The 12,175-nt window shown below is 44.7% G+C and overlaps 1 protein-coding gene across 1 annotated transcript in view; it reads right to left on the reverse strand.

Moving 5' to 3' along the window:
* The window catches only part of LOC308610363 (protein WWC3-like), a gene marked incomplete at both ends in the record, with an annotated part of 50,319 nt that extends 38,373 nt beyond the window's left edge, over positions 1–11,946 (reverse strand). The window contains 7 exon segments of the mRNA XM_081259527.1: positions 4,488–4,635; positions 4,637–4,918; positions 4,921–5,035; positions 5,831–5,920; positions 9,933–10,071; positions 10,305–10,482; positions 11,851–11,946. Coding sequence (XP_081115653.1) covers positions 4,488–4,635; positions 4,637–4,918; positions 4,921–5,035; positions 5,831–5,920; positions 9,933–10,071; positions 10,305–10,482; positions 11,851–11,946 — 1,048 coding nt within the window.
* Positions 11,947–12,175: the final 229 nt, after the last annotated feature.

The raw sequence follows: 12,175 nt of genomic DNA on the forward strand, positions 1-12,175 counted from the left end.
GTCACACGGGAAGACCTGGAGAGAGATTTCGCCTGCACGCGGATGGCAGCGCGCTCTCCGAGAAGCAGGAGGGGGGTGTTTCCTCCTTGACGCTGCTTGGTATTCTCCATACTTTATACAAGGAACACAGGCTACACTGCTTTATAATCAGAAAACAGAGTTTTTAAAAATCATCAAATAACCTCCAACAAAATGGAGGGACTTTCAAGTCAGAGGACACAGATGCACCCAGACTCGGCCTTTGCCAACGTCTCCGTGACCCCTCTGCCGCTCTAACCCCAGCGTCCTCCTCAGCAGCCCTGGGGCCAGACTGGCTTCCAGAACTGTCTCCTGGGATTAGAAAGGACCTTCACTGGGCAGCTAATTTTTGTCTCATATCGGTTTTAACCAAGAGCCAAAGACAACCACTGACACTTTCCCTTTTACCATTTCATCAACTCTTTCTATTCCTTCCCTCACAGCAACAAGTTTCTTTTAACAAAAGCAACAGAAACAGGCATGCCGTCTCCCACTGCAAAATGTGATGACGGACACAGGAACCTCAACACTTCTGAGAGAGGCACACACGGTCAGAACACAGGCTTAAACCGTAAAGCCCCGAAGTGAGCCTCACTCAAGCATCATGATGCCTCTTGTTAATAATGCAGGTCCCTCTTGTCTCTCTCTGTTCTCTGGCCATCTAAGCTCTAGAAACTAAAAATCTAGACATCTGTGCACCCCTGACACCAATAACCATCTCTTTTCTTTTTTTTTTTTTCTTTTGCCTGCGTTGGGTCTTCGTTGCTGCACTGGGCCTTCTCTAGTTGTGGCGAGCGGGGGTTACTCTTCATTCCAGTGCACGGGCTTCTCAGGGCGGCGGCTTCTCTTGTTGCGGAGCATGGGCTCTAGGCATGCGGGCTTCAACAGTTACAGCGCATGGGCTCAGTAGTTGTGGCACACAGGCCCTAGAGCGTGCAGGCTTCAGTAGTTGCAGCTCTGGGCTCAGTAGTTGTGGCTCGCGGGCTCTAGAGTGCAGGCTCAGTAGTTGTGGCACACGGGCTTAGTTGCTCCGTGGCACGTGGCATCTTCCTGGACCAGGACTCGAACCCGTGTCCCCTGCATTGGAAGGCGGATCCTTAACCACTGCGCCACCAGGGAAGTCCCCAACCATCTCTCTTTTCAGCCAAATTATTATTCACAGCAACAATTAAACCCAGATATATTCATCGGGGTACAAAACAGACAGGGCGGGCTTCCCTGGTGGCGCAGTGGTTGAGAGTCCGCCTGCCGATGCAGGGGACACAAGTTCGTGCCCCAGTCTGGGAAGATCCCACATGCCGCGGAGCGGCTGGGCCCGTGAGCCATGGCCGCTGAGCCTGTGCGTCCGGAGCCTGTGCTCCGCAAGGGGAGAGGCCACAACAGTGAGAGGCCCGCGTAACAACAACAACAACAACAACAAAAAGAGACAGGGCTGTGGCCTTTGGTCTCACAATGTTAACTGCAGACAAAAGCCGACCTTTCAAAGGTCTGCAGCGCCCAGCGTTGGGGCCACTGGCTCCGGCTCAGTCAGCGGCAGAAGCTGGCTTCTTCCTAGGGTGGCCGGAGGCACCGACTCTCAGATCGTAGATGACGACTCCCAGGTCCAGCTCTGCTCGTCACCCCGGCCCCACGGAAGGACCCAGAGCCTCCCTCCAGCTCTAAACTGCAGATAGAACCGCTCAGTTTGCTGCATGGAACGCCAGCAAACACATCGGCTCACTACTTCCATTCCCAGCCCTGACACTCGGCCTTACGTGCCTTTAAGGAAGTAACACTGCACAATGATCCAGTTAACTTCCAGGCAACCCAATGGTGTAACTGACAAAATTTCTCTCTCATTGCAGTGAAAGTGGATGAAGAGAGAAAGGAAATGGGGGAATCAATCCTCAGTGATCCTGGGCTTAGCACATTCACGGAGCAACTGGATGCAGGAGTTGACAGAAGGAGGTACGTTCAGCGTTTGCCCTGGCTGAGGAAGAAAGCACAAGGCACACCCCACAGTACACACCGCAACCGTCTGCACTTGGGCTTCTAGGCAACGAGACGGAAAGTGGGGAGCAACGCCAGTGAGGTAAGGAATAAACAAGCTTCCACACATTCATTTTATAAACCTCTGATCTTTCCATCATGAAACACAGACAAACAGACACTGAGACCTAAGGACAGCAACGCTGCCTGACAAAAGGGAGGAAAGTATAAGGAAAATCACATCGTGGGCAAAGCTGCCAGCTGGCCTATTAAAATAATGAAAGCGCTAAAGTCTGGGGAAAAAACGCAAGAAGGAAAAAATACGTCAAGCTCTTAGAAAAGTTCTTACACAACTTTCAGAGCCAGGATGAATACCATTCAAACGACAACAATAATAAGAGCAACTGTTGAGCTACATTAAAGCACAGCCATGAGCTATGCCCTTCCTGACCACACCCCGACCATCCTAAATACATTGATTCACTGCACAAGCATGTGGCACAGCCTGACCAGCAAGGCGAAGCGGAAGTCCAAGGTCACTTACAGTGAACGTTTCTGTCGAGCCACATGAGAAAAGAGATTTAAAAAAAAAAAAAAAGCACAAAGTGAAAAAACTGTAGAATTTAAGCCAACAATGTTAAACAGGGTATGAATGTAATAAAAACATCAATAAACAGATGAACAAAGTCAAAATATTTATGGACTTATATTAGCAAACACCAGTGCGAAATGAAAACAGAAACAGATTTCAGAATCGTGCCACATTTGACTTTTAAAGTGTGGGGACCATAAAACTGTAGTAAACATGTAAAAACAGTTAACGATGACAGTTTATTTCCCCACTCCCCTGCCCCACCTCTGTCCCCTCAGACTGATTTAAAACACAATGGGCAACTCTGAATTTTATGTTACTAAAATTTTTCTCACTAAAGCTTGCTTGAGTCAAACTTAGACTGTACTGTTCTTAGACTGGAGAGTGGAGGGAACTACATGACCTCGGGCGTCATAAATGAGGGGTGGGGTTATTGTAATGAGTACTGCGATCCTTGCCAATTTTATGAAGCTGCGATGACTCTAAGCTCAGGCATTCCCACAAGCATCAAGGGAGGCAAGGAGTCACCCTGCGTCCATGCCTGAAGCTGCTCACCCAGCCCTGCGCAAGCACCTATCAGGACCCATTCACTGAGTCAAGTACCTCTAGTTTGTAAGGGCCCAATTCTACTCATATGTGAACGCACCACCAGGTGGCAGTATCTGACCGTACCGACAGCAAAGACCTCCCAGTCTAAGAAGCTTGAAGCGCTATAACATCCACCACCAAGTGGTGGATGAAAAATAAAGAAATTAAGTCAGCTCTTCTCCTTCCCACCCAGTCTCTCCCGTGGACCGAAAGGGGTCCTTAAATCTTTTGCTGACTTTGTGTATAACTGGACTGATACTTCTATATTTCGGACTGTTTGCATAGGGAAAAGAAAAGTTTGCACAGGGAAAAGAAGAGTAAAGGCTAGACAATAAGTGAAAATGGAAACGTTTTAAGGAAAGTTTGCAAAGGGAAAAGGAAAGAGTAAAGTTAGACAATAAGTGAAGATGAACAAGAGAATATGTGTATAAAAAAGAACAAAGTAAATACAGCTTACATATGCATATGAACTATGGAAATAATTTATATTGGGATGTTGAAATAATGTATGAGCAGCATTTGCAAACAAAAAAGATAGGAAAACAACGGAGGTGCCAATTAGCCAAGGGACTGATTCAGAACATAGCTGGTCAATAGATATGTAAATGCTGAGAGAAACTAGGACTGTGTCTATAACCCATGGGTAACAAAATGGTGTATTTGTTGAAGAGCAATGAAGCCGAGAGTCAACCAGGTCTAAGGGTGTGCCCAAGGATATGCAGTTAGAGTTGAGTAGGCAAGGATTTGAAGAGCACCAGAGAAAGTAATTTGGTAGAAATGACTAATGCTTACTGCGACAACTTCTGAAATCATCCAAAATACTGTCATTTCCTGTTTGACAGAATTAAGTCTTTGAAAATTCCAGGAACAAAGGATGAAGAGATGAAGTCACAGGGCCAACGTTAGTAGAGATTTCTGCCGGGCCACAGCCAGACAGCAGTGCCAGTGCTGGTCTGAGGCGGGAACACACAGAACGTTGCATGTGGGCACACGCCCTGGAGAGTTCGTTAAGGCCCAAGTACTTCTTTAGCAGCCTCCGAATGCGGAGGAACTGTCTCATTTTCGACAATTAAGTATATTCTGAAAACAAGCCAAATGGCTGGGAAAGACTACTTTCCATGACATTTCAAGGACCCAGGGCAAAAGCACGCGGAACGAGCAAGGGAGCGGGCGGGCGGGCGAGCGTGCGTGCGTGCGTGCGGGCCTCCTCTTGCCCTGGAGGGTCCTAAGCTGAGGGCTCACTAGGCCACAGCAGAGCCAGCTGAGCTCGAGACCTTTCCTCCCCGGCCCCGGGGCACCCACCGGACCCATCAGTACGTACTTGCAGCCATGGGAGCGGTAGCGGCTTGGGGTCCTCGCTCGCGAGGTCCTTCCCCGTTCCTGGGGCACCCGTGCGGCGGCAGGGACGCCGCGCCCGGCGGGTCCTCGTCCCCCACGGCGGAGGCCTGAGCACGCAGCCTGTCCAGGGGGGCCCAGGCCCGCCACCTCGAAGGCGTCCCCGAGCTGGGCCAGGGGCGAGTCTCGCGAGGCCGGGAGGAAGGGCGTGTCCAAGGGCGAGCTGGGTGGGTACAGCGAGGACAGCGAGGAGCGCGAGGACAGGGACGCCAGGGACTGTGGCGTGTCCAGGGAGCGCCTCTGTTTGTGGAGGTCTGCGGGGCCCGGGGCGTCCGCCAAGGGGACGTCCCGGCCCAGGGAGTCGAAGGGGACGAGGTCGAAGCGCAGGAGCGGGCCGCCCTCGGCGTCGGGCTTCTCGCGTACTGCGGGAGGCCGTAGATGTCGGTGAAGCTGACGGAGCTCAGGGAGCCCCGGCTGGAGGCCAGGGAGCCGCGGCTGCTCCCCGAGGAGACGGTCAGGGTGCTGGCGGACAGGCTGAAACGACAAGAGCAGCCTGGAGCCCGCCCGTCCCCACCGCGAGCCGAGCTCCACGAGGAGCAAACCTCTGCCTCGGGCCCGTTCACCCCGGCGCCTCTTCAACACCTCTGAGCGTTTTAAGACACCCACCCCCACCCCCGCCCCTTCGTAAATATTTCCTTTGTTTCTTTGAATGTCAGTCGAGAGCAGTAGTTAACGTCAAGGGCTCTTGCTCGAGCTCAAGTTCCAGCTCACACTCAAGACTAGCTGTATGCAGCTGATTTGGTCAAGGGCTTTGCCCTTTCCGAGCCTCCCACCTTCTCACCCGGCGCTGGGATGAGAGCGGTTCCTGCCTCAAGGCGCTGTGAGGGGGAGAACTGAGAAAATAATACACAGAAAGCCCTTAACACTACACTTCGCGATACGGTAAGTGCTTGAGAACTGGAGCTCTTACTGAGCATCCAACTCGGATTTTAAAGATATTCATGCCTAATTAAAATGAGTATCTTAAAGAGAAATAATTAAAAGTGTACGTGTGCATCTATGTAGATGGACATATACACTCCTGATGCTGTGAGTTACAAAATCCTTCGATAAATCTGACTTAAGATTCATTATTCTGAAGTCACACTTGGTTCTCCTCATATTCCTTGGGTCACATATAAGCAGCTCATCTTAAAAATATCCTGTCTTCACTTTCCTGTCCTGTACTTACAACCACTGCAGGTTCTAAGTTCTGGGAGAGAAAGCCAGGCTAAATGAATCGTGAAGTTCACGGCCACTATGTTATAACATGATAATCATGTTACCTACCTTTGTAACTCGGACTGGAGATAGGACATTAGGCAGATGGCTTCTTCCAGCTGCATCAGGAGACAGTTTCTTTTTTCCTGAAGTAGAATCCTGTAGGTACAAAAACAGTCCACTGGTGGATTTCAAAGATGCCAAGTATATTTTCCTAACAAGAAATTCAGCTATATATTCCGCCAAAACAGATCAATGACTATCAGTTCTAAAAGCACACCTATGTCACAAGTTCCAAGGTAACTGTTTTTGTTTTATTTCACACTGTACCTCTAGAATCCTGAACAGTGCGAGTGATCCACACTAGAAGTTGCATGTGTGATGGAACAAATGTGTGGATAAAGAGATAAGATGGACGGATGGGAGGATGAGTGGGTGGACAGGTAGGTAAATAGACAGGTGGATGGGAATCCCACAGATGGGTTCAAAGGCAGAGCTCATAGAAATCTACTGGATTTCCTTGGAATAAATCTGATTCCCTCATCCTAGGCCCTCTTCCAGGCAAAAAATAAATGCAATTCTAGTATCTAGAGAATAAAAGATAAAAATCAAATAAAACAAAATATCAACTGTCATGGGTTGATATGGGTTGGAAGTATATATTTCTTCTTCCTTCTGCCTTCTTCTACTTCATAATTTTCTAGAATATTTTTCTCCTACTGTAGTAAGCCTACTGCTGAGAGTAGAGCCCTGCACATATAATAAATAATTGTTGAACAGTGGGGACTGATTAATCTTGCCTTTATAACAAAAGACCCATTTACAAATCAAAATGATTGTGTGTATATATATATATGTATGTATATATATATATATGTGTATATATATATATATATATATATATATATATATATATATATATATATATATATATATCAGGCAAAATAGAGTTTATGAACAAAGACTGTTCTAAGAGACAAAGAAGGGGATTACATAATGATAAAGGGGTCAATCCAGTAAGAGGATATAACATATGTAAACATTTATGCACCCAGCACAGAACCATCTAAATATATAAGCAAATATTAACAGTCCAAATGGGAGAAATAGACATTAATACAATAATAGTAGCAGATTCTAATACTCCACTTACATCAACCATACAGATCATCCAGACAGAAAATCAGTAAGAAAACTTTGGCCTTAAAGAACATGTGAGATCACATAGATTTATCAGATATATACAGAATATTCCATCAAACAAAAAATCAGCAGAATCATACATTTTTCTGAAGAGCACATGGAACATTATGGAGAAGAAATTATTTTTTAGGCTACAAAACAAGACTTAATAAGTAAAGGAAGATTCAAGTGTATTCGGCAACACGTGTAAAAGTAAAGATCAATTATGAAACAAAACTGGAAAGTTCACAGATGTGTGAGATCAATCAACATGTAGTGAACTGTCCATGGGTCAATGAAGAAATCAAAAGAGAAATTTAAAGAAAAACAACCTCCAGAAAATGAGAATACAACATAACAGATTTATGGAATGCAGCAAAAGCAGTTGTAACAGGTAGGTTCTTGGTGATAAAATAAGAGGTAGGTTCTTGGTGATAAAATGCCTACCTCAAGAAACAAACTAAGTTTACACAGGAAGAAAACAGAAAAAGAAGAACAAGTGAAGCCCAAAGGTACTATTAGGAAAGAAATAACAAAGATCGGGATGGAAATAAATGTAACAAAGACTCGAGAGACAATAGATGAAGAAGAGATGAATGAAATTAAGAGGCTTTTTTTCTTTTAAAAGATAGACAAATTGACAAAAGTTCAGCTAGACTCATCAAGAAAAGGATAGGGCTTAAATAAATAAAATCAGAAATAAAAGTGGAGACGTTATAACTGACACCATGGAAAAACAAAGCATTATGAGAGGCTGCTATAAACAATTATATGCCAGCAAATTGAACAACACAAAAGAAATGGATGCATCCTAGAAACATACAAGGCAGGACTGAATTATGAAGAAATAGAAAACTGAACATACCAATAACTAGTAAAGTCACTGAATCAGTAATCCAACACTTCCCACCAAAAAATGTTCAGGACCAGCAGGCTTCGCTGGTCAGTTTTACCGAACAGTCAAAGAAGATTTAATACCTGTCTTTCTCAAACTTGCTGAAAAAGTTGAAGATGAGGGATGCTTCCTAACCTATCATGCCAGCATTACCCTGTTACCAAAACCTGACAAGGACACGACAAGGAAAAGAAAATTACACTCCTATACCTGTACACATCAAATACACACATCAAACTTCTGGAATGCTACACAGCAGTTCTAAGAGCAATGTTTTTAGTGACAATTCCTACTACAAGATATAAGAAAAACTTCAAATACACAACCTAAATTTGAACCGCAAGGAATTAGAAAAAGAAGAACAAATGAAACCTAAAGTTAGCCCAAGGAGGAAATAATGAAGATGAGAGCAGAAATAAATGAAATAGAAGCTAAAAAGACAGTAGAAATTATCAACGAAACTGAAAGAAAGTTCTTTGAAAAGATAAACAAAACTGACAAACCTTTAGCCAGGCTCACCAAGAAAAAAAACACTTAAAATAATTAAAATCAGAAATATCACAAATAATTAAACTAATAAAAGAGTTAGCAGACATAACTAATAACCACAGAAATACAAAAAATCATAAGAGACTACTATGATATTAAGCTGCATGGGCTGCTTATAAATTCTGGAGATTAATCCTTTGTCAGTTGCTTCATTTGCAAATATTTTCTTCCATTCTGAGGGTTGTCTTTTCGTCTTGTTTATGGTTTCCTTTGCTGTGCAAAAGCTTTTAAGTTTCATTAGGTCCCACTTGTTTATTTTTCTTTTTATTTCCATTTCTCTGGGAGAAAATATTTGCAAATGAAGCAACTGACAAAGGATTAATGTCCAAAATGTACAAGCAGCTCAGGCAGCTCAATATCAAAAAAACAAAAAACTCAATCCAAAAATGGGCAGAAGACCTAAACAGACATTTCTCCAAAAAAGATATACAGATTGCCAACAAACACATGAAAGGATGCTTAACATCATTAATCAGTAGAGAAATGCAAATCAAAACTACAATGAGATATCATCTCACACCAGTCAGAATGGCCATCATCAAAAAATCTACAAAAAATAAATGCTGGAGAGGGTGTGGAAAAAAGGGAACCCTCTTGCACTGTTGGTGGGAATGTAAATTGATACAGCCACTGTGGAGAACGGTGTGGAGGTTCCTTAAAAAACTAAAAACAGAACTACCATATGACCCCGCAATCCCACTACTGGGCATATACCCTGAGAAAACCATAATTCAAAAGAGTCATGTACCACAATGTTCACTGCAGCTCTTTTTACAATAGCCAGGACGTGGAAGCAACCTAAGTGTCCATCATCAGATGAATGGATAAAGAAGATGTGGCACATATATACAATGGAATAGTACTCAGCCATAAAATGAAATGAAACTGAGTTATCTGTAGTGAGGTGGATGGACCCAGAGTCTGTCACACAGAGTGAAGTAAGTCAGAAAGAGAAAACAAATACCGTATACTAACACATATATATGGAATCTAAAAAACAAAACAAAAAAAGGTCACAAAGAACCTGCAGGCAGGATGGGAATAAAGACGCAGACCTACTAGAGAATGGACTTGAGGACACGGGGAGGGCGAAGGGTAAGCTGGGACAAAGGGAGAGAGTGGCATGGACATAGGCTACCAAATGTAAAACCGATAGCTAGTGGGAAGCAGCCACGTAGCCCAGGGAGATCAGCTCAGTGCTTTGTGACCACCTAGAGGGGTGGGATAGGAAGGGTGGGAGGGAGGGAGACGCAAGAGGGAAGGAATATGGGAACATATATATATATGTGTAACTGATTCACTTTGTTAAAAAGCAGAAACTAACACACCATTGTAAAGCAATTATACTCCAATAAAGATGTTCAAAAAAAAGAGAGAGAGAAAATAGGAGTCAGCATTCGTCTCTCAAGTTATAAAGTTTGAGGACAATGGTTACATACAATTTCACCTCTTTACTAAAGGAAGGATTGCGTACAAACTCTCTGTGCTCTTGATGAAGCAATGACAAAAACACAAAACAACACAGAAGATTGGGGGGCTGGCTACCGTGGGGCCCCTGCACAGCCAACCTGCAGACTCAGACCCAGCACCTCTATCCTCCTCTGGTCGGATGCTGTTTCCACCTTGTCGTCCTGGGATAACGTTGGGGGAATGCGTGCCTGACATCCCTCATCCTGGGACCCATCTGAGATGAGTTGGTGAGCAAATTAAATGTGGAGGGAGCCTGCAGGAGGCGTCGGAAGGACATGGAATGGGAGGAAGACCAGAGACGGAAGGGGAGGAGCGCCCATGTTCTCTCTCTTCTGACAGCTCTCCATCCTTTCTCTGAGCTTAAACGGGTCTGTGTTATTACCTAATGACAAAAGAAAACACCACGAAGGGAAGCACCCGCTGACTTAGTTCACAGGCTGTACTTACGGACACAGACTGGGGTGTGTCTGGACCACTTGGGGTCTTGCAAGCATATCCGGATGGAAGTCCCCACGAGCCGGAAACCAGGGTGGCACTGATAAACCACGGTGTCCCTGTAACTGAAGCCATCGCCGCTGATGTGGCCGTTCACGATGGGATCCGGGCAGCTGCAGAGAGAGGCTTGCTGAAAAACAAGCAAAACCAACAAAAACACGCTGGAGAGCTTGTCTTCTATAAAAGTACCACATTCGTGGATAAACAACAGAGTCCCACGGTATAGCACAGGGAACACTATTCAACGTCCTGGGATAAACCAGAATGGAAAAGAATATACAGAAGAATACATATGTATATGTATAACCGGGTCACTATGCTGTACAGAAAAAATTAACACACCATTGTAAATCAAATATACTCCAGTACAAAGAAAAAAAAAAGAAAATAATAAAAGTACTCCATTCAAAATTAGTTTATTGTCAAGTGATTGACAGCACTGAATGCAAACATTATTGGGATTTTTTCCACTTATATATATTCTATTTGATAAGAGTTTTCTTCAACTCATTAATTTTTCTTAACAGTTGTGGATAACATAAGTAATAGTTCAAATATAAAATTGTTAAAAGGTATTTCCCCAGGTATGATTTCTCCATTTATTTCTTTTACTTATTTTTCTTATTGATATTTTATGTTATTTACCTATTTATTCTATTTCCAAATAAAAGCCATAAGAAAGGAAGAGACACTTGGAATTAATATAAGTTCTGTAACCCTATAGAAAATGGGTAGCAAAGAAAAGGATGGAAGGATCTCCAGTGACAGGCCAAGGTTCCTGAACTATCTGTGAAATTCCAAAGGAAGGACTGCTATCAGAAAATAAGTTCAATTTCAGAAAATGTCCATTTGAGTTATGTCTGAACTGATGTCTAGGGGAAACTGTCGCATACTCAGTTAAACACAGAAGTCCAGAGCTCAGGGGAGGGACATCCTGCAGACGGAGCAGATTTAGGAAAAACTAGATTACAGATGGAGGCTGAAACCCAACAGGTGGCTGAGCTCGCCCGTGAAGAGTGTGTACAGCAAGGAAAGAAAGGGCCCAAAGACAAAACTGGGGTGAACACCAACACTTAAGGGGAGGAAAATAGTATTGATGTGAGGACTCTGATATGTAAGGTCATTGGCAAACAGGGTGTCAGATAAATTTCAGTACCAGAGGGCTTCCAAGTGGGGAAGGAAGTTAGAGGAATTTTCAGTCCTTCGTGAGTTGAAGGCTGGGGAGTGACAAAGGTTCTTTGCCTGACCAAACTTTAATCCGGGTCCTGACACTCCTCTCAAGCCCACCTGTGCACCTCCTTGTAAAAGCCGACTTCAGCAAGCACCCTGGTAAGTCACCCTACAAGAACCCTCCAGCCTCAACATCTGATCCAGTTTCTCATCCCCACCCGCCACTGGTAGGTGGGTTCAGCCAGAACCCCTCCAAGCCCTGACGTTCCCTCTCAGGAATGTCCCACCCGTGCCCCGTCCCTGCCCCTTGGCTGTGACCCCCACTGGCCCACACGGCATCCAGAGTTGAGTCATATCCTTTGTAAAATCCCATCACCCTGGTCCCTACACCGATCGCTCGGGTTCTAAATGAAGCCTGCCTCATTATCTTTAAGGTGCGTCATGAATATTCTTTCTCTGTAACAGTAGGAAGGTGCTGTGTGGTCCGGGGGAAGCTAGGAAAGGCGGGATTCCCTTCTTCTCTTTTATTCTCCTTCCACTTTCTTTCCTTCCCCTCCATCCGTCCTCCTCTCTGAGCCTCCCCACCACCACCTCTCTCCTCCTCACGCACAGGGAAAGAGTATCTTGTTAACAAACTATGGAGCATTAGGAGT

This window comes from Mesoplodon bidens (assembly GCF_964165515.1).
Source record: "Mesoplodon bidens genome assembly, contig: HAP1_SCAFFOLD_403, whole genome shotgun sequence".
NCBI classification, from domain to species: Eukaryota; Metazoa; Chordata; class Mammalia; order Artiodactyla; family Ziphiidae; genus Mesoplodon; species Mesoplodon bidens.